We start from the raw sequence: 27,092 nt of genomic DNA, 5'->3' as shown, positions 1-27,092 counted from the left end.
TCCTTCCTGATTCTATCTGATTCCCTATTTTTCGACACATCTTTGCCAATTTTTGCAGTTGCCGTTGCAATGAGATACAAAACCAAAAACAAAAAAGATAAACTCTTTAGTAATTAACTAAGAAACACCCGTGGCATGAGTAAAAGTCAAAGTCAAAAAAAGCGAATACAGTTGTGAAAATTTCGACAAAAAAATGCTAAGGCACAAAAAGAAATACAAGTTAAAAAACAAACAGTAGCGGAATAAGCTTAAGGGAGAGATTTTTGGCGGCTAAAACACACAGAGAGAGAAAAGATAACCGAAAGAAGAGAGTACAGAGAACAGAAATCGAAACAAAAACAAAAGAGAACTCGACAAAAGAACAGAGCAGAAACCATGAGAAAATAAAACCCCCAAAAGAAAACCAAGAAGAAAAATATTGAATAATAATCACCGACAAATTGAGATTTAATAAAGATTTAATTACTAACAAAAAACCAAAACGAAAACTTCAATGTATATTCGCACAAGTGGATATTCTTTTGTCTAAGGAATTTGCATATATATTTCAGGTTTTGTGGTCGTGGATATACTATCTGTGGAGATACATATTGAAGGAAGATTACAGAAAAAAATAGTTATTTCTTTGCTTACAAATGGTAAGTTTTTCAAGAAATTTGTGAGACATTGGACTGTTTTCGTAGGGATTTTATCTGTGGAAATATTGTGTATTTATTACAGAAGGAATGGTATGATTTGCTTGCATAAATATCCAATAATGCCAGGTGCAAATCTTAGACATCAAAGAACGAAATGAATGCAGATTCAATGACTTGCCAAAAGACCTTTAAACTTTACTAGACATTCATCTAAATAGAATCCCTATCAATATGGAAACGCTGCCTACAACAGGCTCTGTGTATCCAGAAATTGGTCAGCATTCATCGGTGGCATACCCCTCCTTCAGTATTCCGCTGAAGAAGCTGCTCTTCACACGTATCTTGGATGACCATGCGTTGGGTCTCCACATCCACATTCGGTAAGAGAATCTCCTCCTTCTGTTGTACTGAGCATCTCCTTGGTTTCGGTCAATTTCCGGCTCACCGCAAGAGAGAACAGATCTGACATCGTAGATACATGTTTTTCCCATGAACTGTAACTCAAAGATACTTTAGATGCTGGACAACTGCCCAAAAGTAGGCTTTCAATGTGAGAGCTGGGCCAATCCATGAAATACTTGTCTACTCTTGACAGAGTCTTATTTTCCTCAATTTTCTCGCGGAAATTCCTCCGCTGCCGCTGCCGCTGCCGTCCCCTACCCCTCTACCCCTGCTCCGTTCATTCATTCATTCATGAATTCCTTGGCATTTTTCCATCATATTTCCACATGCCACGTAGTGCCCGCCGCCCCTGCCTGCCACTCTCTCGACTGTATCTGTATCTGTATCTGTATCTTTTGCATCTGGTTTTTGGGGTCGAGGTGGCCGCTGCTGCGTACGTGCCAGACAACAGAAGAGAGTCACTCCAGTCCACTCGCCACTCCGCCGCTCTGCTCTCTTCGGTGCCCCGCAGGCGTGGAGGCGACACCAATCACAATCATCATAAGACCAACGCCATCGCCATCGCACGTTGATTATGATGGGGGCCTCTACTGGATCTGGCTGTGGGCCTCTTCTCTGGAGATCTTTTGTCGAGTGTTTTTTCGCGAAAGTTTCTTTTTATCGCCGCGGCAAGATTCTAACATTTTTGTGTGCATTCCACTTTGGTGCGTTCAGCGGAGTTCCCTTGGATGCTTCTCGAGCTCTCGAGTTCTTGAGTTCTTCTCTTCTGTTGGCCATAAAACGTACTCGAACCCATTAAAACGCGCCACTTTGATAACCGCAAATGGCCAACAAACGCAGCCAAGTGTAACCCGAAGAAGAGACTTCGCTGTAGGACGTGTTTGCATGTGCGTTTGTCTGTGCTGTGCTGTGCTGGGCTGTTGATTTATTTGATGGCCAGTTAGCGGAGAGATGATGATGTTCCTCGGAGGTAGAGGCCGACACTGAGACACTCAGCCGCGGCTGAGGCACGTTGCAGGAGTAGGCTCTTCTTGAAATGGGGCAAAAGATTGGGCTACCAATTATCCGGGTTCATGTTCTCATATGTGTGTGGGAAAACGTTGGTGGAAATAGCGCTGGGATTTGAGGAAAGTTTATGGAGGATTTAGGTAGCGGTTCGCCACAGATTTCACAGCAGCTGTAAAACAGATATTTATTTGGAATGTTTGACAGATGATGGGAGAAGGAACAACCTTCTTAGGGATCGAACCGCCAGAAATCAAAGCAGTATAAAGGGAGACATTCGTTGGATACTCTTCTATCCATAGTTCTGAAGAGCCTCCTGCATTTGCAAGTCGTCCTTCTCCTCAAAACTATCTTGTATCTGTGTATCTGGGCCCTGAAAAGAGATTTGTTTTTGGAATGTTTGAGAGATGGTGAGATCCATTTTTGATCCAGATATCAAAGCAGACTAAGGGAGACATTCGTTGGAGACTCTTCTATCCATAGTTCTGGAGAGCCTCCTCCTTTTGACCGGCCTGCAAACCTATCTTGTATCTGTGTATCTGGGCCCTGAAAAGAGATCTCTTTTTGGACTCTTTGAGAGATGGTGAGATCCATTTTTGATCCAGATATCAAACCAGACTAAGGGAGACATTCGTTGGATACTCTTCTATCCATAGTTCTGAAGAGCCTCCTTTTGCCCCGCCTGCAAACCTATCTTGTATCTGTGTATCTGGGCCCTGAAAAGAGATTTGTTTTTGGAATGTTTGAGAGATGGTGAGATCCATTTTTGATCCAGATATAAAACCAGACTAAGGGAGATATTCGTTGGAGACTCTTCTATCCATAGTTCTGAAGAGCCTCCTTTTGCCCCGCCTGCAGAACTATCTTGTATCTCCGCTCAATCTCCGCCTTTCGGTCACATTTGATGTTGTACTCGATCCGCATCCACATGTGAGGAGAAGCAACGTTTATTGGAAGCCAAAGCTCAAAGTGTAATGAAGACAACCATTTGGCATGCTATCCTTCTATACCATCGATTGTCCTGCAGCTGTTTGTCCAGCACTATCAATCCTCCTGCTATCAATCCGAACAATCGGTTAACACTTCAGCGGAACGGACCAACGGCTCCGTCCATTGTTTGCGGGTCAGTCCCAGAGACAGAGAGAGAGAGAGAGAGAGGCAGAGAGAGGGAGAGAGTAACGGCGGGAAATTTGCATTTGGCCAGAGGTTGCGCTGCGCGACTCCCCGTGGAAGACTCTCCCTGGGCTTTGCTTTCTTTACGACCCATCGTCTCTGTTGCAGTCTTTCAGTACTTTTTCCTTGCTCTTTTCCCACCTCTTTGCCCACCCCTTTTGCGCCTCTTTTTCCCGCTCTTTTATTGTATATAGATTTTTCACTATGGCCTTTTGTTCGTTGTTGTTGTTGTTGTTGTTGTTGTTGCTGTTGTCTTTTGGCAGTGAAAAAGTTTATTTGATTCTATTTTCATTTTATTTGAATTGTGTTTTTGCGGCTTTTATGGCGCGACCGACGACGACTCTCTGCCGAGATTTGTGTTGTGAAAGTTTGGCCAATACACAGTTTTTGGGCCGCCACACAATCATCGATGGAGAAGAGTAGCGCTCCTCCCAGACTCCCAGCCTCTCCAGCCTCTCCAGCCTCTCCAGCCTCCCAGCCTCTCCAGCCTCTTCAGCCTCTCCAGCCTCTGAGCCTCTCCAGCCTGCCTTTTGCTGGTGATTGTAAAACAATAAAAGCAACACCTGACTGCCGTTTCTTTTCGTTTCGTTTTGGGGCTGCAACAATGGCGATGACTTTGTTGGTGGCCCAAACAGCCAGCAGCAGATCTTATCCTGGCCTTAACCGAAAATGGCCAAAAACAAAACGAAACGATGCTTATTGTTGGATAGACCCCAACATTTCAATTGCGTTTTGTCTGAAGTGCGTTGGGATCTTCTTTTGACACAACAGCAAATTGAGGCGGTAAACAGAGGCGCAGATGCGCAGATACACAGATACACAGATCCACAGATACTTTTTGGGGGAGAGTCTGCGGCGGGCAGAGAGATGGTGGAGCCTGAAATTAAATCTAAATCTAAATAAATAAAAATCGTGCACTGTTAAGTGAAAGGCAACGAAAGACGACGATCTGCTGCTGCCGCCGCTGCCGCTGCTGTTGCAAATTTAATCAATTGATGAGGCAGGCAACAGCACAGGTTGCACATTGGTTGCACCAGTCAGTGCCCGTTGCTTTTATTGTTGCTTGTCGATGGCTGCCAAGCAATTTGGATTTTGTGGCACCAACAAAACCTGACCAAAAAGACATTTACATTCTACTGCTGTTTCTACCGCTGCCGCTGCTGCAAGTGTCGTTGCATGCAACAACAACAACAACAACAACAACAACTACAGCACTGCCTGCCTGCCGCACACTTTACACGCTAGAAACCGTGACTTTAATTTTCTTTTCTCCCCCAATCACACAGCCTCCTGCCATTTTCCTCGATTTTCCTTCTTTTTTTTCCTTTTCGGTTTTTTTTTTTTTTTGTTGTTTTTTGATTTGTTTTGTTTTTGCCAGCAATCTTTCCTCTCTTTTATATAATTTCCCATTAAATCGGCTCGCAGTGTCGCACAGCCTTCTTTTTGCCCGTGTGGCAGGCAGGCAGGCAGGCAGGCAGCGGCGATTGTGTTTCTGTGGCATGCTTTTAATTTGTAATTATATTGCACATTGCATTGCCACATTTTACTTTCGTTTGTCTTTCGGGCCACTGATTTATGGCCCACAAAAAAAAAAAAGGAGGAGAGTAGACAAGTCCGAGCTGTCCGAAATGTCCGAAATGTCCGAGATGGCTAAATGGCGAATGCAATTGGAATCGTGAGTTAAGGCGCTTGTCAAATTAACAGCAGGATGAGGTCTGATCGAAATGGGATGACCGGGAGATGGCACTCTCCTCCGGTTTTCTCCTTTTTCTGGTGGAGGTGGAGGCGGGAGGGTTGTGGCAAGCATTGCCCGACACTAGGCGGTATCACTTCTTTAGAAAGAGATTCATTTTCCACTCAAAGTCGTCTGAAAATGTCCTTTAAAAAAAGCTTATTTTCCTACAAACAGAGGTACCTTCGCAGTCGCAAGCTCCCAGATCGAAGCCCTATATCTGCCACACATAAAAAATCCATCTTCAAGGGCATCAAAGTCTTCGTTTCCCCCCAAAATCCAGCCGCTGTCCCCCTTTTCCGCAGTTGTTGCCTCTCTGCTGCAAACACGCAATAACAGGCAACATCAACAACAAAACACCCACTCGCTGGCTTGTGGCAGGCAGGCAGGCAGGCAGGCAGGCAGGCAGCAGGTTGCAGCGACACACAGGGAAAATGTGCAACCAATTTCCAAAAGCGATTCTATTGACAACATGACAACTCGCGGCAACATGTTGCTGCAACATCGAAAAGACCCATTGATTAGGGTGACCCTTGTAGTGGGTCTCCCCCCCTCCCCCCCTCTCCCTTTCTCAGTGCCTCTTGCCCCCAAAATTGTCATTGACTGTTGCTGCCGCTGTTACGAGTAGTCGTTCAATTGATTGAATTACATACATGCCCCACGGCCCTGACTCTTGTTGCTGCCTCCGCCCCTGCCTCCCTTTTGTGGCAGACCCTAAGTCCACCTCCGCAAACTAGAGCCTGACTTTTGAGCCTTGAATTGGGGAACATTGCTAGCCAAGTGGCAGACACGGTCCGTACTTGTGTTTGGGGCCAGAGTCTGGTCGTTTGGGGCCAGAGCTGGGCCAAAGTTTGGGCCAGAGTGGTGCCTGGTTAGCCAGTTAATTAGCAGCCTTGTGGCAGCCATTGCCACTGCTCGTGGCCGCTGTCCTTGTGCCACTTGTGAGTGGGAGTCGCCAATCGGTGGCAGGGGCAGAGGCAGTGGAGAGATGCCAGCCACAGATGCAGCTGAAAAGCAATCAAAAGTGCAGCCAACGATGGCTTAAGATATCCGAAGTAATTCCCACCGAGAATGTCTCAGAAGAGGTTGTTTTTAATGGCTTAAGATACGGATACAGATACAGATACCGAAGTATTTCCACAACTCGAGATTAGCGTATCTTTATCTGCGAGTACAGTAGCCGCCATACAGGTATCCACATATCCACTTTATCTCTAAAGACAAAATCCTTTAAGCGGATTGGATTCGTCCATTCGAAGTACTATATCACCATTAGCATTTGGCTGCCTCCAATCACTCAGTGTCCAATTGCATAAGCCATCAACCCTGCCCCCCCTGCCCCCCCTGCCACTCTGGCAGCTGTCCGTGCAACAAGCCGCACAAAAACCACAGCCAAAAGCCGCAAATCGACGACGAACTTGTCCTTAAAATGTCAGCCAAAGTGTTCATTAATTTGTGTATCTCGTGTCTCTCTCTCTCTTTCTCTCTCCCTCTCTGTCTCCCTCTTTTTATTTGTTGCTCCATTTTGTTGCATGTGTGTGTGTGTGTCTAGTCATTGATCATGAATTCCATGAGCTTTGGCACTCGCCGTTGCCGTTGCCTCTGGCGTCGACGTTGCATGCGTCATTCCCCTGCCTCAAGCGCATATATGCATATGCCACCAGCAATTGGCGACACAATTTTTGTGGTGCCTGCCTTTGGCATGTGCCTGTGTACCCCCACCCCTCCCCACCAACCGCGTGCCACAACCTACGCAAGAAAAATAATCTCCGTACCGTTCGGTTCGGTTGAATGTTTCGACTGACTGTTCGTTCGCCAGTAGTTTGTAATTTTCATGTAAAAGTCGCGCCAACTGCAAAATGGCCCTGCAACAAAGCAACAACAACAACAACTGTGTTGACTGACTGGCAGGCCACGCCCCCTCCCCCTGCCCAACCAACGTATCCCACCTCCTCTATCAGCCCTGATTCCAGAGCCCAAGGCCCCGGGTCTCTGCCGGGGCTGGCTCCCCCATCAATCTCAATTGCTTCGCATTTTCATATGCGACTCTTCGATCATTTTGCGGCATGGAGTGACAGGGCAACAGGAACCCCAACAACAGATACAACAACGGTAATAAAAATTGCAGATTTGTCACAGCAATTGTTGTTGTTGTTGTTGTTAGCGCTGCTGTTGTTGCTCGTGGCCTGGCCTGATTCTTGGCTCTGTTTTGCCTACGTTGCATCGTGTGCCTGTAATTACTTTTTATGATGTTGATTTTTTTTTATGTTGGCTTATACCCTTTGCTGCAGAGTATTGTGATTTTTAGGATCTTTTTGCAATCAGAATCAGCCTTTTTATTTAATTCTGCAAAACATTTCATTTTCCATGTATTCTACATTGAATTCTACATTCAATTACATCCTCAGCTACATTCTACATTGCACTACGCACTTTACCGCCTACCGCCACTGTACGAACAAGTGGTCGACAATAACAAACTTTCGTTACATTGGGAGAGGGGAAAGAACATAAGCAGACGCCAATTCATTAGGGAGAGCGAAAAGAAGATAGGCCAAAACCTTCGTTGCATTAGTAGAGGGAGGCGACGACGAGCCACGAGAACCGCCTGCCAAATTCCCGGTGAGAGCGAGCAATTAGGAAAGAAAGAGGAGCAGAAGGAGAGCATGGAATGAGTGAGATCATTCAGCCGCCCCGCGCATCTGTATCACTCACACACGCAGCTTCCGATGTCAGTTTCACGTGCTTTAGTCAGCGCCGCGGTCAAAATTTCGCTCTTTCGTGCCGTGAAAAGCGGGAAAATTGTGAAAATACCGGAAAATATTATCGACCAATGCAGTGTAGTGCAGTGAAGTGATTAAACATTTAAAAAAGAACCCAAAAACCTGGCTTTGTAGTGTTTCTTATGGTGAAGAGTGGAAAAGTGGCCTGCATTTGCTGGAAGTTGTGCAAATGTGTGCAAACAACAAATATATTGAACGCATTACATTTTTTTCTTGTGCAAAACGCAGCCAAAATGCCAGCGGCGTCTGCATGTTCCCGTTATGTCTGGAGATGTCTCAAATTTGTTCGTTCTTATTTCTGCTATGTGTGCGAGTGTGTGAGAGTAATTGAATGCAAAAGCAGCAACAAGTCGCTCATCATTCCCAGAGAGCAGAGGAGCAGAGCATTGCTCTCTCAAACAAGCACACGATGTAAGGTGGTGCGCACCAAATCCCCGAAGATGCTGCGTTCTCTCGTTTAGTGTGTCGTGGAAATGTGCTCTGCAATGCCTCACCTTGCTTAAATGTACACCAAAGATGCGCTCTTATTGAAAATGGCTCATGCTAAATCCATTTTGTGTTTGTGCTGGAGGCAAAAGGAACGGTAAGAGAATGTTTTTCTATTTGAATATCGCTTATTTGCTCCTCTTAAGGCCCTTGAAGTTAGGGTGTACAAACTTCGGGCACGCCGAATATTACTGTACTGATTCCCATTTTTTTTTTGCAGCCTACAATATTCTGGTTTGTGGGACTTTGTTTCTGGATTTATCTCGCCCAAATGTCTACGCGTGATTAAACGTTTAAATTGCCAGATATGATATATCCCCGAGAGCCTGTCGCCATCTGTTTTCCTCGTCCAACTCTTGACATACGAGACTCTCGTAGGTACTGGGTACAGGCTGTCGCTGGTATTGGGATTGGATTGTCTTCTGGTTCTGTCTTCTGGTTTTCTGTACTTTTTTTTTGTTTTTTCTTTGTTTTGCTTTGTTTTCGAAAGTCTCTCTGGCAGCGGCTGCTGTCGGTGGCCCCTGCCTGTCGATGTTTGTTGTCTGTTGGCTGTCCTCGTTTGTTCTCCTATAAATTGCCTTCAGGCGACAGCCAAAGTGTGACAAAATATGGGCCCGTTTGAGGCTGGGGAAATAAATATAACAATTATTTGGGAATTTTTCTGGGAATTTTCTGAATAAATGCCATTTCCATCAATCAAAAGCCGCACGGACCAACGGCTTTCGTAATTCTCGTATTATTCGTATTTTTTGGGTTTTATTCAAATGGGGAAAACTGTTCACACGATCGCTTAGAGGTTCGTCCCCCAATTTGTAAGACATAAATACTTAATGAGTGAAGACTTTATTCAGCGCCCACATCCCAGCATCCCAGCATTCAACACCCTTTTAAGCCCCTACTTCACGCCTAATTAGTCGCATTGTACAAATGGCTTTATCGCGAGGGTCTTAAACACAGTCTTTAAACCGAGAGCATAAAACAGGCTTTCGAGAGAGAGAGAGAGGGAGAGGAGGAGGAGGAGGAGGAGAGTGCATGCCAGCGACGACTCCAACCAAAAATGGTCAAAACATGAAATCCTATTAGACAAATTGAAATTACAAATGAGACAACAACGAAATTAATTTATTAATTAGTCACACTCCATTATGGTCAAACAAAGCTGCTGTTGGCCTGCTGGCTGGCAGAGAGTCAAAGAGTCGAGAGACGCGGCCGCTGCCGCTGCCGCAGTGGCACAAACAGTAGCCCCGAACGCTGCCCACGGACAGGCCGCTTGAAATGCCTGACAGATGGAGCTGAAGTTGAGGCCATAACTGATGCCAAAAGCTGTCGTTCGAGCCATTCCATTCCATTCCATTCGAAGCCATTCCTGGTGTGAAAATGCTTTTGAGAGAGATCCCATTTGAAGGGGTCTGCCTGACTGTTGCACGCAACGCGGATCGATCGTCTCTCTCTCTCTCTCTGTGTATGTGTGTGGGTTGCTACTGCTGCTGCCTGACATAATCAATGATAAGCGATCGCTAATTAAAATTATTAAAACCAGAAATCTACTCAGCGGACAATGAAAATGAAAATTTGGTGCCATTCTGGGGGGAGTCGCTGGGATATCTGCTGGTATATCGCTATCCAGAGATCTTCTGTACCGCTGTACCGCTGTACCACAGTACCACTGTACCGCTGCTCTGTGGTTCCATTTTCAGGCAAACGCTTTTGGACAGGTTGTTGGCAAGACAATTGCCATCGGTTTTTGGGCCGCCGCAAGAGTTATCATGGGAAATATCCACAAGGAAGGATGGAGAGGAGGCCACCTTCCTCCTTCCTCCTTCCACGTTGCTTCTTGCTCTTGGCTCCTTCCTCCTCCTCCACACACACAGCATTCATTTCATTACGGGAGCACATTTCATTTCTATTTCAGCCTTCATCATTATCAAGTCTTTTTGCGCGATAGCCATAAATGGCCCAAAGTGAATGCCCGGCCAGGCCAATGAGGGAGGCAATGGCTGGCCAAAACGGCATTCAACGGCATCCACTAAGGCAAAAGGCGTTTCGTTTCGTTTCGTTTAGTTTAGTTTCGTTTTTGTGCGCTAATTAAGACTTTTTCTTAGTGTCAAAGGCAGTTGAGGCATGCCGCGCATAATTCATATTGCAGGCTTCCCTCCCTCCCTCTCCCTCCATTCGATTACATTCGATTCCACTCCATTCGATTCGATTCGATTCGATTTAGTTTTCAGATTCATTTTTTTTGTTTTTGTTATACAAGTGGCTGGAGAGGAGAAAGTTTTGTTGCTGGTGGGGCATTTTATATTTTTAGCGCCATAAATAAGCGTTTTTATTAATGGCAGCCCATTAACCCCGACTAATTAATTAACAATACTCTGAAATATAAATGTTATAACCAGCAGAAGAAAAAACAAATATGAGGCATGGGGCCATCCATACATGCCCCGGTGGCATGGAACACTGGGAACAACATTTTCGGGCCATGACTGAAGACTGTCAGTGGGGGCCGCGATTTGTGATGAGCGGCTCTCGGGCCATAAAGCCCCTCTTCGGGCCCTCTTCTGGCCCTCTTCTGGCCCTCTTCAGGCACTCTTCTGGCCCCCTTCTGGCCCCCCTCTGGCCCCCTTCTGGCCCCCCTCTGGCCCCCTTCTGGCCCTCTTTTGATCTTCCAATCTGCTCTCCTCGTCTCTTCGGCTCTTCTTCTGGTGATGAGTTTTCGAATGATGCGTATCAATGTTTATTTGAATTTTTTCCATATCAAATATTTATGAGATGCTCGTTAGATCGTTAGATCATTCATGAATGAAAGACGAAGGGAATTTCGTATCACAGATCACGTTTGAAGAGCTCTTCTCTCTCTCCCTCTCTTCTGTGAATGATTTTTTATGGTAGGAAGATCTCCCTTCGATCGGAACACTTTTTTTTTGTTTTAAACATAAATCTACAGCAAACGCCCACGTTTGTATCTGTTTTTTTTTGTGGATTTCCAAAATGATTTTTTGTTTTGTTCAACTAATTTGCGTTGCGTGGAATTTTTGGTTGATTTTCTTACAGTAAAAAAAAATGCTGTAATAAATACTTAAATGCTGAAAGATATGAAGGAGAGCAGCGAAACAATGGGCCACATTTTACGTATACAAAAAACTACAACAACAACAACAAAAAAAAGTATTCAAAGTGGTGCTGGGATGATGCTGCTGGTGGCTCTCTCGTATACTCGTAAAAAATTCATTGAGGCAATTGTCTGGCTTTTTGCAGGCAGATTATCTGCAATATGTTGCCTCCCACAGGTCAAGCGTGGCACATCAATTACTTTGTGGCACACAGGCACAGGCACAGGCGCAGGCGCAGGCGCAGGCACAGACCTCCCTCTCTAGACAGGAAACACGCACACAGACACAGGTTGACCTCTCAATTTAACGCTTATTCGCTTATAATGCCAGGAAATGCCACAGCATCCATCGATAGCGGAGGAGGAGGCGGCGGAGGAGGCGGCGGAGGAGGATGATGCCTGGATTGTTGTTGTCTTTTGGCAGATACTTGATCTTGGCATCGGATTGTGCGTTGATTGTTTTATTATTAAGATGTTTGGATAGAGGAGAAAACTTAATGCCCACCCCCTCAGCTGCACCTCCCTCCACCCACCGACTTTATGGCTATATTATTAAGGTAATCTGTAAAGATCCGGCGATCAGCAGAGCTCCGAGTTGTCAACAATTGGGGAAAGCTAATGGGAGGGCGAGAGCCTGGCCCCGCTTCAACCTGGGGATCGTTCAAGCGGAATGCCAGGGCTCTTGGGGATCACCATTTCTTCCAAGGAATGCCCAAGCACTCGCTTCGAACTTCATTTGTAGCCTAGATCTTTATCTAATCATTCTTTCGATCCTCACTAGAGGCAATAGAGGGACCAATCCAATGCTATCTCTACCCGAAACTGTTCCACATTGATCTTCAATCACTAGAACTCATTTCGATCATTATTGGTAAAGAAGATTTACGTCTAAAACGTCTAAAATTAGAACCCCATTCCTAGGCCTCTAGGAGGCTTTTAAAAGGTATCTGGAATTGAGGATCAACGAGAGAATGCCTTTAGTTGTCATTAGAATCGCAGGATCATACAGGGAGTGCCGTCTTAAAGGCAGGATTTCATTCGTGGCACTCCTTTTGAAAGGATATCTTTCGAGGAAATGCCTAAGCACGATCTTTATTCGAAATGGTCTCAACACTCGTTTCGATCTTCAGGCGATCTTCGGGAGAGTCGATCTTGAAAATCTTGGAAATCGAGGATCTTTCCAGCGATCATTTTCGATATTCATTCTGCCTGATTGGTGATCGTCTCGTTACCATATTTATTCACATGGTGGCTGCCCCTTAATGTGCCCCTCGCTTGGCCACTTACTCGTACATATATCTAATTAGTCGATCCATTAACGTGACACCAAGAAGGCGCCCCAAAAGACCCAGACAAACGGCCATTAGGCGGACTGTCAATGTGCCTTTTTATTATAACTTTTTATAATTCTGTCTGCATTTTGCCACAAAGTTCGATCGACCGCCCGCCCTCTCTCTTTCTCCCTCCCCACCTCTCTTTGCTCTCTCTTCCACTCTTCTAGCCATGTGGCGGCTGCAACATTTCATTAATCGAGTCACGACATTAGACATTCAGCAGCGAGAGCGAGAGAGAGAGAGAGGGGCAGGCAGCCATAACCAGGCATAAAGGCATAAAGGCAGGGCAGGGTGGCCAGGGGCAGGGGTAGGCAAACCGCTTGGAAAAGCCAAAAAGCCCGGGCGTATGGCAGAAATTTTTCCTCCAATGCGCTTTTGGCCAAAAAAAAAAATTGCTGCTTTGACAACTTTATCGCTGCAAAGCGATCGACAACAACACAAGAGCCCAAGCCGGGCCAGGCCATGGCAGCCGCAGCGGCAGGGATGTCAACAGCAGGGCTGCTGGTTGACAGCAGCAGCAGCAGCAGCAGGCAGGGAGGGGGCACTGCAGAGGGAGGAAAACATTTCCCAGACCCAAGGAAAAACTGTCAACGGGCGCCCAGAAATGAATCTAAATTAAATCACATAATCGCTCTGACGGATTGTCCCGCCGATTTGTTGAGTACTTCGATTCGAGATTCTATGGTACTCCGATCTAACTCTCTGTGCACCCCCCTACCCCCCTACCCCCGTCCCCCCTACCCGTCACAGATAATGCCACACACATGGCTTAAACCGTCTAATGGCCCCACTAATGGTTGCAGCGGCAGACATATCCGCCAGATTGAGAGTCTATATGGCTGCATATTAATTGCAATATCAGGCTACCTCTACCCCTCCTCTACCCCTCCTCTACCCCGCACGTACAACCGCAGCCAATCGCTGGATTTGCTGTTGTTTGCTTATGAGAGATGTGGTTGTTGCTGCTGCCACTGCGGTGGCTGCCTCGTTAGTGCTCGATTTTTAGTTCAACGGTGCAATAGGTTGAAAATACTCGTAGGTTCGTGTATCTCTGTATCTTTTTCGGGGGAGCAATAAAAGCGACAGCGATACCCTACGCGAGCGAGTGCAAGTCCTGGCTGGAAAACTGCAGCGAGTGGAACCCCAGCATAAAAAGGTATGGGGGATGAGTGAGGCCTATCCTTAGGTGTATGCCAAGGGCTGCCCATGGGCCTCGTATGCCCCATAGAATCCACAACTAAAACCGCACTCATTCAGAGGACTATCTCCCCCCAAAAGCTATCTTCAAAGAGGATCCCAAATGGGGAGTATTTTGAGGTAAAAGCCTCGCCTGAATCGATGAAATGTAGGGCTCCCTTGAGCCGATTCCCACTAGCCTAATCGCTTGGACTAGCCAATATACCCGCACGTTGTGGCAGGGAGGGAGAGAGCATAACAATAGAATTGAAATGCTTGAAAGCATTGTGGAAGTCGTTGGGTTGTGTGTGGGGGCGTTGCACAAATGAACTTTCCCACACACTCGACACCAAAGGCAACATTGATTCAATTACGTGTCGGCTGTGGCAGCACCAAATGCGAGTGTGTGTATCTGTATCTGTGTATGTGTGTGTGTGTGTATCTGTATCTATGTATGTCAGCCATTGCCATTGCATGTTAGTTAGCATTTAGCGCGGGAAATATTGTACAGCATTCGGCTTCCTGCTCCCATAATGAGAGTCAGAGCGGAGTCGGAGTGCCTGCCCCTGCCCCTGCCCCTGCCCCTGCCCCTGCCACTGCCAGTGCCACCATATCATTATTATTATTACATTTTTCGCACTTTAATTTATGCACCTGCTGCTGATTCGTGCAACCGAACAACGCCGCCGCAATGGCCCCCTAGTTATGGCCGCCCTGGCCACACCCATTCCGAGACAGTAATCGATTTTTTGTCTATGGATATTTTTATGGGCAATAAATTTCACTTTCAATTCGATTATTTGTGTACATACTCGCACATATCTATGTATTCGTGATAAATTATATTCGATTTGTGGTTTTATTTTCCTGTAAAAATTGGTCTACATTTTTACAATTAAATTAAGTATAAAATATGGTATAAAAAGTGTTCTAAGAAACTTGGTCTAATTTTAGCATTAAAATTAGGCATAAAATGTGGTATAAAAAGAGGCATAAACTAAAGTATAAACAAAAATAAAAAAAGTATATAATAAAATAAATTAAGTATTAAATATGGTATAAAGTGTGTTCTAAGAAACTGGGTCTAACTTTAGCATTAAAATTAGGTATAAAATGTGGTATAAAAGAAGGTATAAAATTAGGTATAAAACGTGGTCTAAGCTTTAGTAGAAATAAAATAATTTTATAAATAAAACTAAGCCTAAAATATGATATAAAATTAAGCAAAAAATATGGTATAAAGTTTTTTCTAAGAAATTGGCTATATAACTTTAGCATTAAAATAAACGTTAAATTATGCATAAAATATGGTATAAAATAAAGGATGGAATAAGCTATAAAATGTGGTATAAACTTAGGTAAATTTAGATAACTTTTGAAAATGAAACTTAGGCTTAAATATGGTATAAAATTAAGCATAATATATGGTATAAAATAAAGTTACAAAATACGGTAGGTATACACCGCTTAGCATAAATATATGCACACATTTAGGTATAATTTTAAGAATAAAATTAGGCATAAACTAAGGCATAAAATTAGGCATAAAAAAGGGATAAATTAAGGACTGAATCTGCCACAGAATCGCATTAAAAAGTGCACTCTAATTGATCTGATTAGACGATTTGTGGCACCAGCAACACTCATGACTCCTCTGACTCTTGACACTTTGTGTGGCAGCAGATCCAATCACAAGCACAGCATTCAGCATTCAGCATTAGCCATTAGCCATTAGGCATTAGGCACTAAGCACCTGGTCAACATTTCAGACAGAGACAGACAGAGCGACCGCAGTGGTGCCTTGACCCGCAACCCCACCTCCGTGCCACACATTTTCCGCCTGTGAACTTTTCGGGGCAATGCAATGGAAATGGAAATGCTGAATGCTGAATACTGAATACTGAATACCGCCAAAAACAATTGGCCAAAGCAGTGCCCGCAGTTTTATTTGGCTGCGTTTTCATAACAAAATGTTCTGCTGTTTGTTTTTGGTTTTCGGTTTTCGGTTTTCGGTTTTCTGGCTTTGGTTTTCCTTTTCAGGCTATCAGTATCAGCGTGGCAGCAGCGTCAGCGGCAGTTGCAGTTGCAACCAATCTGCAAAAGGTCATAAAATGTGCGCTGTGTTCGTGTAAATTTTTACACGCCGAATCACAGAGCCGCCAATTGTTTGCCTATGCCTGTGGTTGTGCCTGCGCCCGCGCCTGCCTGCCCCATCTGACATGCAACATTGATGCGGACGGAGTGGAGTCTCTGACTCTGACTCCGACTCTGACTCTGGAGTTGGACTTCGACGAGAGGCATTCAACTGTCAACAGTTACTACCGAAACGACACCGACAAGAGCCCCTAAATGCCGCCAAATAACTCACGAGAGACTCTGAGAGGCATACAACACGCTCCGCTCTGCTCTGCCGCTGCACCGCTGCTCTGCTCCATGCCCCATGCCCCATGCTCCTGCTGCTGCTGCTGCCATTTCGGCCGCAACTACAAATCACTTTTACTGCGCTGCTGCTGGCCCCAAAAAAAAAAAAAGCAGCCGACAGTCGACAGTCGAGCGAGCGCCTGCAAGGCCCCCCGAAAAAATTATTTAAAATATAAATAAAATTCTCTAAATATTTGCGCGTTGATTTCCCATTTAGCGGCACCGCAGCGGAGCGCCGACTGCCGACTTTCAGCCTTTCAGCGGCGGGGCAATTAAGGTGCAATAATTTCGGATCATTAGGTTAAATTTGTCACGACCCGCTGCACGAACAGCCACCCCACCACCGCCACCACCGCCACCACCACTCTGGTGGTGCCCCAAGGGGGCAGTCCAGACAGAATGTAAAAGCTCAACTCGGACAAGTCAAAGCGCGCTGTCCATTTGGTCCGTGTCCCATGCCCCTGGCAGGCCAGGCATAATTTTCGTTTAGTTTTTAGGTTTTCCATCGTTCCATTACAGTTTTCCCCCACATTTTCCAGCCGCCGCTGCCGCCGCTGCTAGGTGGCACTCTTTACAAATTATGACACAATTTGTTGGCCAAATTTGGTAAGCGGTTGACATTTGGCCATGTTTCTTGTCGATTGTCATCGCTGTGCTGCCTTCGTTGTCGTTGTCGATCGTCGCTATCATTGGCAGGCCCATTGGCGCGCTATCAACATGTGGCATAATGACAAGGAAAACGCCACGCTGCAACAGCATGTTGCAGGCAGCGGCCGGCAGGCGACTCTCTGGGAAAGTGATGCCAGGCAGCGCGTGGGCGATGCAGGTTTTTTTTATATAAGAAGAGCAGAGACTGTGGCGGCAGAGGGGGCCGCGGGGGCAGTGGGGGGGATGGAGGAAGGAGTTGCATTCCACAAATCGATTGGCACGCTGCGCACACGCACTGACCGCAATTTTGTGGCATGGTGTTGCCTTTTTTTTTTGCTCAATGAATCATCGAATAGAGCGCTGGCGGATAGCAATAGAGGTGGAAGCGTGTGAAAAAGATAAACATAAATTACAGCTGGAGATGGAGATGGAGATGCGGGGAGGTATCCATGGGTGTCCGATAATCCTGGATCTGCAGATCTGCAGGGGTTTGCCCCGGGAGGCAACAAATTTAAAGAAAACCAAATCCTTCGAGCCATACCACAGAAACCTTAAAGAAACATCGGAGCATCGATGGGAATTTTGTGGAATTTCTACAAATTTTGGACTGGAAAATGGGAGTACAAAAGTCTGCAAGCTGCTCTCAAGCATCTCCAGGACTTGGGCCCATGCCATCTGCCATTTGTAGTCCTTATTTGCAGATTATACGATGGATAGAGATGGGAGTTTGTTAGAATTTCGATATATAAGAGGGTTTATTGATGGGTTTATGGATAAAATTTTGCTAATTTATGGAAATTGTCTTCAAAGGTTAAACTTTAAGAGGAATCCCAAAGAAACTACTACAAGGGGTTACTCGATAATCGGTTATCGATAGCCAATCATTCTAATCAGTAAATCCCTTCTGTAATTTCCCCAAATTTCAGGAAAATTTGAAGCAATCGATTCGCATGAAGAAGAAAGGCTGCTGTCTTCGAACAATCGGTAGGTAATCGATAGCTATAGACGATTAATTATGGATTTGGTTTTGGAATGGGTTAAACCAAAGCCCACAATCGATTAGGGGCTGCCATCTCTAGCAATTATCGCCGAGCCTTGCCTTTGGCTGCTTCCCAGGGGGACGACAAACGCTGCGGCACAGTGCGGCCCGGTGCGGCGGCGTGCACCACCGATGTGTGTGGCATTTCTGTCACTTGACGCTGAATTATTTTCACGCCTTTTTACAAATGTTTGAATGCTTGGAAAAGCGCAAGCACCACCGCATAGCCACAGCCACAGCCATAGCGGGGGCGAGAGACAAACAGACGGACGGACGGACGGACGGACGGACGGACGGACAGCAGTGCAGTGCAGTGCAATGTGTTCCACTTATGGCCTAACGCCATGCGGCAAGGCCTCAACAAAACTTGGACTCAATCCATGGCACCATTGGAGTCCAGTCGTACGATTCGGACACGGACTCTACTCTGGTCGCGACGGTCGCGACGGTCACTATGGAGATTTGCTCATAAATCTGACAAACTCAACGCTAATATTTGCAGACTTCGTTAGACACACGGCAAATGCATTTGATATGCCTTAAACGGGGGCCCCGGACTCTCGCAGTGCGGGCCAGGGCCCAAACGAGTAGGTGGTGGCCAAGACAAGACAAGACGATGTTTGCCTCTGTCCCAGCCTCTGTCCCAGCCTCTGTCTCTGCCTCTGTCTCTGCCTCTGTCTCTGCCTCTGCCTCTCCAATGACAAGTGTAAAGAGCTGACAAGGCGGCAGGCAGTCACTAAAATGTGAAATGCGGACAACATTTTTATCAGATTATAAGTTGAACGAATGCCTGTTGCCTATAACCAGCCGATGGTCCAGTGACCAGGAAAACTCGACAAACGCGCTGCAAAAACGAAAGGAAAATCTGTCCAAAAGGAGAGTGAAAAGAGTGGCAGCATCGACAGTGGGGCATCATCCATTCACTCTCTTGACCTTAGACCTTTGGAGCAGCACTCCCCCGCTCGTGTGTGTGTGTGGCTTTAAGTACAAGCAACTAATTTAATTTTCATTTATCATAAAGCCAGCAACTAATTAATTTCCCGCTGGGCTGCCGCCTGCCTGCCTGCCTGCCTGCCTGCCTGCTGCTTGCACTTTTGATTGTGCTCAGACATTTTAATTATTTAAATGCAGGCCGAAGGCTACGACTGAATCGCAAATCATGGCTCATAAATCCATCACAAATGGCCAATACCAATAGCCACGAAGGAGGCCAGAAGCACAGAACCCCAGAGCCCAGAACCACAGCAGAGTCTTGGCCAAGTGCCATGCAAATGTTGTACAACATTAAAAGGCTACAAGAACAATCATTGGAAACATGAGAGAGGGACCTGAGAGAGGGGCACGAGGGGCATGCGGCATATTGCAGAACAATTGTTTTAGTAGCAATTGTTGTTCTCGATTCGGTGGCAGACACACGCGGGGCACATGGGGCACGTAGCGAGCGAGCGAGCGAGCGTCGGGTCTCTGGTCTCTGGTCAGACATCGACTGCCACTTTGTATCTGTGGCAGTGGCAGTGGCAGTGGCAGTGGCAGTGGCAGCGGCTGCTGTTTTCGGTTCACGATTCGCATTGAAATGTTACTTTTACGATAAGTCTCCAGCGCAGCCCGTCCCCTCCCCTCCCCTCCCCTTGCCCCCTTGCCCCCTTGCCGCCCCTTCTGGGTCCCCTCTCGTGACCCTGAATTGTTTAGAATAATTTGCAATTGCCATAATATTTATTATGATTTATTAAACGCATTCATTCTATTCTATGCTGCTCCACAGCAGCTCCCTCTCTGCCCCTGTGCCTCTTTGCCCCTGTTTCAGTCTGTGGCAAGGGCTCTCGACTCTGTCTCTGCCTCTGCCTCTGTCTCTGGTCTCTTGAGCTTTGCTTTGAGTCCGCAATTAAATTGTTTACCTTTTTGTGTAGCGGCAATTTATTAAAAACACATTAAAATACATAAATAAATCGCCTGCCATTAGAGTTTTCATAAATTTCCAGTCGTTTCGCGACCAATCGAAATCCAATGAAAATGTCACCAAAGAGCAATTTGTCCATGGCGGTTTTTATGGCTTTTCCCTTGAGGCAGCTTAAGCAATCTATCGGGGGGGAGGAGTTTTCCCCGGGTTTTTAATGCGGAAACTCTGGGATATTGCCTGAATATTGTCAGGAATATTCACATAATATTTAGAACTCATATAAATGGTATTTTCTAAGGGGGAAAAGCCTTCTCTTTATTTTAATGTATTTATTTATTATACCCGATACTCAAGATGAGTATTGGGGTATATTAGATTTGTGGTAAAAGTGGATGTGTGTAACGTCCAGAAGGAATCGTTTCCGACCCCATAAAGTATATATATTCTTGATCAGCATCAATAGCCGAGTCGATTGAGCCATGTCTGTCTGTCCGTCTGTCCGTCCGTCCGTCTGTCCGTCTGTCCGTCCCCTTCAGCGCCTAATGCTCAAAGACTATAAGAGCTAGAGCAACGATGTTTTGGATCCAGACTTCTGTGATATGTCACTGCTCCAAAAATATTTCAAAATTTTGCCCCGCCCACTTCCGCCCCCACAAAGGGCGAGAATCTGATGCATCCACAATATTGCAGATTCGAGAAAACTAAAAACGCAGAATCGTAGAAGATGACTATATCTTCTAGAGTGCAAAATCTGAACCAGATCGTATAATTATTACAGCCAGAATCACGAAAACAATTTCACTCTTTCTCGCTCTGTCTCACTCTAACACACAGGTTTCATGGTCGGTTTTGCCAATTGCAAAATATGAGTTCAAGGATCTCAGAACCCATAAGAGCTAGAGCAACCAAATTTGGTATCCACACTCCTGTGATATCGGACCTTGACCGTTTTGTGTCAAAATTTCGCCGCACCCCCTTCCGCCCCCGCAAAGGACGAAAATCTGGGGCAACCACAAATCTCAGAGACTATTAAGGCTAGAGTAACCAAATTTGGTATCCGCACTTCTGTTAGATCTCACTATAAAACGTATCATAACTCATCAGAATCATAGATAATGACCATATCTATCAGATTGCTGAGTCTGGATCAGATCAGATTATTTTTATAGCCAAAAGGAATAAATCAATTTGCACTGGCTACGCAGCGCTAGACGTCACGCTCAGACTGACTTTCTGTCTCTCTCGCACGCACTCTTTGTCGTGTCGTTAAATATTAGCGGCGTCTGCCGGAGGAGAGCCATACTGACTAAGTATCGGGTATAACTGTAGAGTTGCGGTGTCCGCAGCAACTCACAACGTTCCCCCTCGTTTTTATTATTATTATTTTAATTAAAATATATATTTATTTATAATTTATTTTATATAATATATTAATCTATTAATTTTATTATAATATATATTAATTTATTAATTGTAATATATTATACACTAATTTATTTATTATATTAATTTATAAATTTTATTATATTATATATTAATTTATTTATTATATACATACATATGTACATACATACATATGTATTTTATTATTATTATTTTATTTAATAAATATTTACTAATCAATTATTTTATATAACATATTAATCTATTAATTTTATTATATTATAAACTAATTTATTATATTATATATTAATTTATTAATTAATTTTTTAATTGAAAAATGCCACATTTTATACTATATTTTTTGGGAATCTAATTTATGCAAATTTAATGGTTACTTAAATTTAGTAAAATAAATAATAATGAGGGAGCTATTGCTTTTTCCAACTATCGGTACGGGATCCATTACCATCCATCCTCATCGGTTCTGCCTAAAACTCATTCAATTTTGGATCGGAAATGCATTTTCCGGACTTCTTTTTGAAGCAAATATTAATATTTTTCGAGCATTCCTCCGCTAGAAATCGTAGATAGGAATCCGCATCTCTGGCTGGCTGTCGCTCCTGCCGCACGGCCCTCGTCTAAATGTATCTATTACCCGGAGCAGTGCCCCTGCGTTTAACCTTTTGCTGCGAAAGTGTCTCTAATTCTCTGCGCTTTTGCGGTGACAGTTTACAGTTTTTAATTTTGGTCAAGGAATGTGGTCGCAGATGCAGATGCAGATACACGAGAGATACAGGAGGCACTGTGGGGCACAGGCTGTACGGAAATGGAGACAGAGAGGAAGACTAGAGGCAGAAGGGACTCTGAAGAGACTCTAAAGGTCTCCGGAGCAGCGCCAAAAAAGAGAAAAGAGCCATCGATCCATCCATTCATTGGAGGGACCACTGTAGCGACCGCAGCATATGACAAATGACTTCTAATTACCCCCAGTGGCAGGCAGGCAGTCAGGCAGGCAGTCAGGCGGTGGTGTGGTGTGTGGCAGCCACATGTCAGCACGCGATGCAACCTGTTGCATGCCCCATACGAGCGACAGTTTTGTGTAGCATGAAGCGAAAGAGCAGCAGCCATAGCCATCGTTTGAGTGAAAGACTAATTAAAAAAGTGCCATCAAAGTGTGGCACAACGAGAGAGAGGGGGAGAGGGAGAGGCAGGGTCTGCGTGTCACGAAGGATGGGGCATAAAGCCATTGATTTTATGGGGCAAGCGTCGGGCTCGTTTCGTCGGGGGGATATCGATATCGATGGTGGCACCCACTGGGTGGCATTTGCAACATGGCAACATGGCAACAGCAGCCGCAATATAAACAAACACATGTTAGAGGCCCAGGCTCTGCCGCTGTGTGTGTGTGTGTGTGTGTGTGTGGCATGCAAAACAATATTCCCATGAACATGAAAACCACTTGCTACAAATTGTTGAACAAGAGGCAGGCAGCAGCAGAAAAAGCTCTGTGCAACATTTTTAAACGGATGCAGATAACGATCGTCGAACACAAATGGTGCAGAAATAAACACGAGTGTAGATGCAAATGATATGATAAGCAGTGCGCGGGGCGGCGGGGGGGGGGGGGGGGGGCGGTTTGAGCGTACCACAGATTGTGGCAGCCGCAGAGGTGGACCAAGGGGGGGGGGCAGCCATGTCCATCACAAGAGCGCGGCATAAATTGTGGCACAAATGCAAATTAAATGATCAGCAACCGAAAGGCAAAGCGCGGCAAACGGGTTTCGATGCGATTCCAGAAATTACTGTCACAGCGAGTCGCCTCCTAATCGAATGAATGCAGCACCTCCTTTCCCAGCATCCATCCTCCATCCTCCTTCCTCCCGTCCTGTCCTGCCCCGTCCTGCCCCGTCCTGTCCTGTCAATTATGTGTAAGACGGGGAGCAAATCGCCGGGCAACTTGCGACCGGACTGCTATTTGCCGCATCATTATAATCACGTGTTGATTGCTTTTTAAACCGACCGACTGCCGGGCCTAAGCAGGGGCCCGTCTCGCTGGCCTAAACAGGCCTCCACTTGTGCCCCGAACGACTGCGTATCGTCGTGCCCGGCCTGGCATCGACTGGCCTTTAATTTCCATGCGAAACGCCAGGCGCCAGGCGCCAGCCAGGCAAAAACATCGTTGCAGCAGACGGAGCTGCTTGTTAAGCAAATGCCGATAATTAGGAGGCAGAGGCAGAGGCACTGCAGCTGCCACAAAACGTGGATAATGGGTCATTGGATGGGGCACAGGACAGGGTACAGGAAGCCCCCAGCCCCCCCTCTCCCTCTGTTGACATATAGAGCCCATGATTAGAGAGGGGGGAGGGCGGCGAGGGGCAAGCATAGCGAATGACCAAAATGTCTTCATTCCAAAAGAAAATGCAATCTAAAAGATACAAAAACCGCCCCTCAAGGAGGAGGAAACCCTATTTTTGGGCTTAACCACAATTTTCCACTCGATTGCATGCCACACCGCTCCACTCCACTCCACTCGCGTGTGGCGTGTGGCAGCCCACGCAAACGGCTGCCCAATGGAGAGGGAATATTCATATTCATATTCATACGAGTATGAGTATGAGTATGAGTATTCGTTCGTTTTAAAGGGAAGATGAAATTATAATGAAGACATCAACAACAACGAAGTGAATCGCCAGCCCACTTTGATTTTTATGGCCAAAAAAGGTTTCGCTTCGCAGTGGTGGTGGGGGTGGCGGGCGGAGGAGGTGGCGGTGGCGGTGGCGGTGGCGACCTCTTACCGCCAGAGAAGAGGCCTCTACGGCATGGAAGAGTAGTAGGTGGTGCCCAAAACAAATTGCAGGCAATCGCAGAGGCCGTAAGTATGCTAAATTATCCGGGCTCCAAGGAATACCCTCCACAAGGGTATGCGGATATACTCAGGGCCCATGCGGTTGTGGATTTGGATGGGGAGTATCTTGAGGCATAGATGAAGGGAATCCCCATCTTACGTCTACGAAAAATATCCTTGAAGCCCCCCCTTGAAGGGCAACTAAGGGCATTCCCGTATTCGTTTTGCCATTGGCCTGCACTTTGCGTTGCCTTCCAATATTTTTCAGAGTTTTTCCGGGATGGCTTTCCAATACGAGTAAATGGCCTTTTCAATGGCTGAGGGCGGCCGAAAAATCCGAAACAAAACAAACAAACGCTTGAATGAAGACAAGAAGAGAAAAATAAAAAAACGCGACCGACCGTTCGGATCGTCCGGATCGTTCGGATCGTCCGGATCGTCGGGTGTATTATTATGAGAAGTACGAGGCATTAACATTATTATTGGGTGGGGAGGGGGGAGGGGGACGCTGGACAATTTTGGGGGCAATAAAAGACACAAATTGCTGCTAATAATGATGCTGAATGGCAGCCCCCAACGAGAGAGCGGCAGACTCGATTCGTCTGGTGTCCCATTCGCTGGTGGACTCCTTGGCGCAGTCTTTCTCCCCCCCTACCCCTCCCTCCATTTCTTAGACCCGCTATTAGAGGCCTCTTTCGCCAGCTCTGCCTCGCTGCCCCATTCTTTGCCGCCTCTTGGAGTGGCCTCCCCTGGCGTTCTGCCAGTTCGTTGTCCAAGTCTTTTGTTTCAGCGCCTCCTTGTGTGTCTTTTTGTTAATATTTTTACATATTTTATTGAATGCTACGATAGTTGCATGGCCTCCTGTCATGTTCTCTGCTCTCTGCTCTCTGCTCTGCCGCTTTTTGTTGCAGTTTCGTTCGTTTGGGGAGCAGTTTGGGGGCTGCACTTTTTTTTTTTCTTTTTTCTTTTTTTGTTGTTTTTGCTGCTGTGAAACATTTGTCATTTTTACCATTTTTAGCCAAGCGTGACAAGCGTTTCTTGGCCATGTTGCAGCATGCAAATGCAGCAGCCACCAGCAACAATGGCCACTGGTGTGTGTGTGTGTGTGTGTGTGTGTGTGTTGTATGTGTGGATTGCTTTTCAATATGCGAGATAAAGATCTCAAATATTGTTAAAACAAACAAGAAATTTATTGAATATGCAATGTTTTTTGCGAGCTGTTTTGCATTTGTCTCTCTGTCTCTCTCTCTCTCTGTGTGGAGAGGGGAGGGTGGGGGGCTTTTATTGTTTTATTTATTGTAGGTGAGAAGTCAAATATTTGTGGGTGGCACAGCCACAGAAACAGCAGCGGCATCGGCAGCGGCAGCGGCGGCAGTCGAAGCGATTCATAAATGGCACAGAGCCGCACATCTCGCCATCGCCATGGCACAGGTTTCGGTTTCCCACTGCCTCAGGAATGGTTTTGTACTCTCAAGAAAGAGACAGACAGACAGACGGAGAGACAGAGAGAGTGAGAGGGTATTATGACTGCGAAGAGGGCTTTGCCAGGGATAAATTGTTGCTCCATAAGTGGGAAAATCCCCTTGAAATCGAACAATTTCCCATAGAAAATACCATAGATCGATGCCTAGATGCCATCTCTGTGTATCTTCCTGTTGCCATAAAAGAAAGGTCCTTTTTTTTTTGTAAATATCTCAAAAAATCATGGCTAAAATTTTTTCATCTTTGAAGGAATTTTAGCTAAAAGAATGACTATATTTTTCTAATAAAAATTAAAAAAAAAGAAAAAAAAAAGTATAAACAAAAATTTAAAATATTAAAAAAAAATAATAATATAAAATTGACTATTTTCTTTCTAATACAAATTTAAATAAAAAAAATTTCTAATAAAAATTAAAAAAAAAAGAAAAAAAAAAAACGTGTAAACAAAAATTTAAATAATAGAAAAATTCTATTTGTTCAATAAAAATTAAAATACAAAAAAATTGTTTAAAAAAATATTGGAAATATTAAGATAAAAACTGCAAAATCACAAAATAAATTGAGATCCAAAACTAAGAAGTCTTGAAAAAATTTAAAATATTGAAAATAAAAATCATTTCATTAAAATAAAAAATTGAATAAAAATATATATCGAAATTAATCAGAGTTATAGCTGTTTTAAATAATAAAAATTAATTTTTATTACACAAATAAATAAATAAAATAATCCCTACGATCCCCTGCCCCAACCCCCAAAGAAATGTGGGTATCGAGGGTATCTCTGGGTGCGACTGTCCCCCCCCCAAATAGATAGACGATAGCCTTCGCTTTGTCGCTTTTTATTTTAGTTGCAGGCGGATATGCCACATATGCAGACAGGCGGGCGGTGCGGGCGGTACGGGCGGTGGGCTGCCGCTTGTTGGCCATATAAGTCATAGGCGTATAACGGAGCGGAGTTCGAGTACAGTGCGGCATTCGTACGTACGTACATATGTCTCAGAAATATACGATCTGCGATCTATGGCTTGGACCCGAGGCGAGGTTAATTCCAGCATTAAATAAAAGCCAAAAGACAAGCCTAACATTTGCACTGCCTGCTGCCTGCTGCCGCTGCCTGCTGCCGCTCCTGCCTGCTGCACTTGCAACCAAATGATGCAATCTGCATTCGAGAGATGAGAATCCGAATCTGTTCGGGTCATTGCGGTGTGTGGGGGGCGGGGAAGGGGGTGGTGGTGCAACCCACGCTGCGCGACGACGACTCCTCTTCCTCTTCCTCTTCCTCTTTTCGATTTCCGGCCATCTCTGGGGTCCTGGTCCTGCCACTTGTCCCCATATAATTTGCTGCACTTATTTAGCGTCCCACGCATGTGGCAGCCACAGAAACTGACAAAAGACAAGATCCCAGAGACACAACACAACAGAAAGCACAAAACAGAAAACAGAAAACAGAAAACGCAGACAAATTAGCCCGAGCCAGACATTTTGGCCAAGAGCCTTTCACACATGCATATTTGTTGGGGCTCTGTGCGGGGCATGCAG

The 27,092-nt window shown here is 45.4% G+C and overlaps 1 protein-coding gene across 1 annotated transcript in view; it reads right to left on the bottom strand.

The window, feature by feature from the left end:
- Window positions 1–2,337: 2,337 nt before the first annotated feature.
- The window catches only part of LOC113566763 (eukaryotic translation initiation factor 3 subunit F-like), a 37,926-nt gene continuing 13,171 nt past the window's right edge, over window positions 2,338–27,092 (bottom strand). Inside the window, exon 3 of the mRNA XM_026993806.1 lies at window positions 2,338–2,418. Within this exon, the coding sequence (XP_026849607.1) occupies window positions 2,338–2,418 (81 nt within the window). The remainder of the gene's footprint in view (window positions 2,419–27,092) is intronic.

Source organism: Drosophila persimilis, unplaced genomic scaffold (assembly GCF_003286085.1).
Source record: "Drosophila persimilis strain 14011-0111.01,24,50 unplaced genomic scaffold, DperRS2 tig00000900-arrow-arrow-pilon, whole genome shotgun sequence".
NCBI lineage: Eukaryota > Metazoa > Arthropoda > Insecta > Diptera > Drosophilidae > Drosophila > Drosophila persimilis.
The sequence above is the reverse complement of the archived record's forward strand: the minus strand, read 5'-3'. Positions and strand labels throughout refer to the sequence as shown.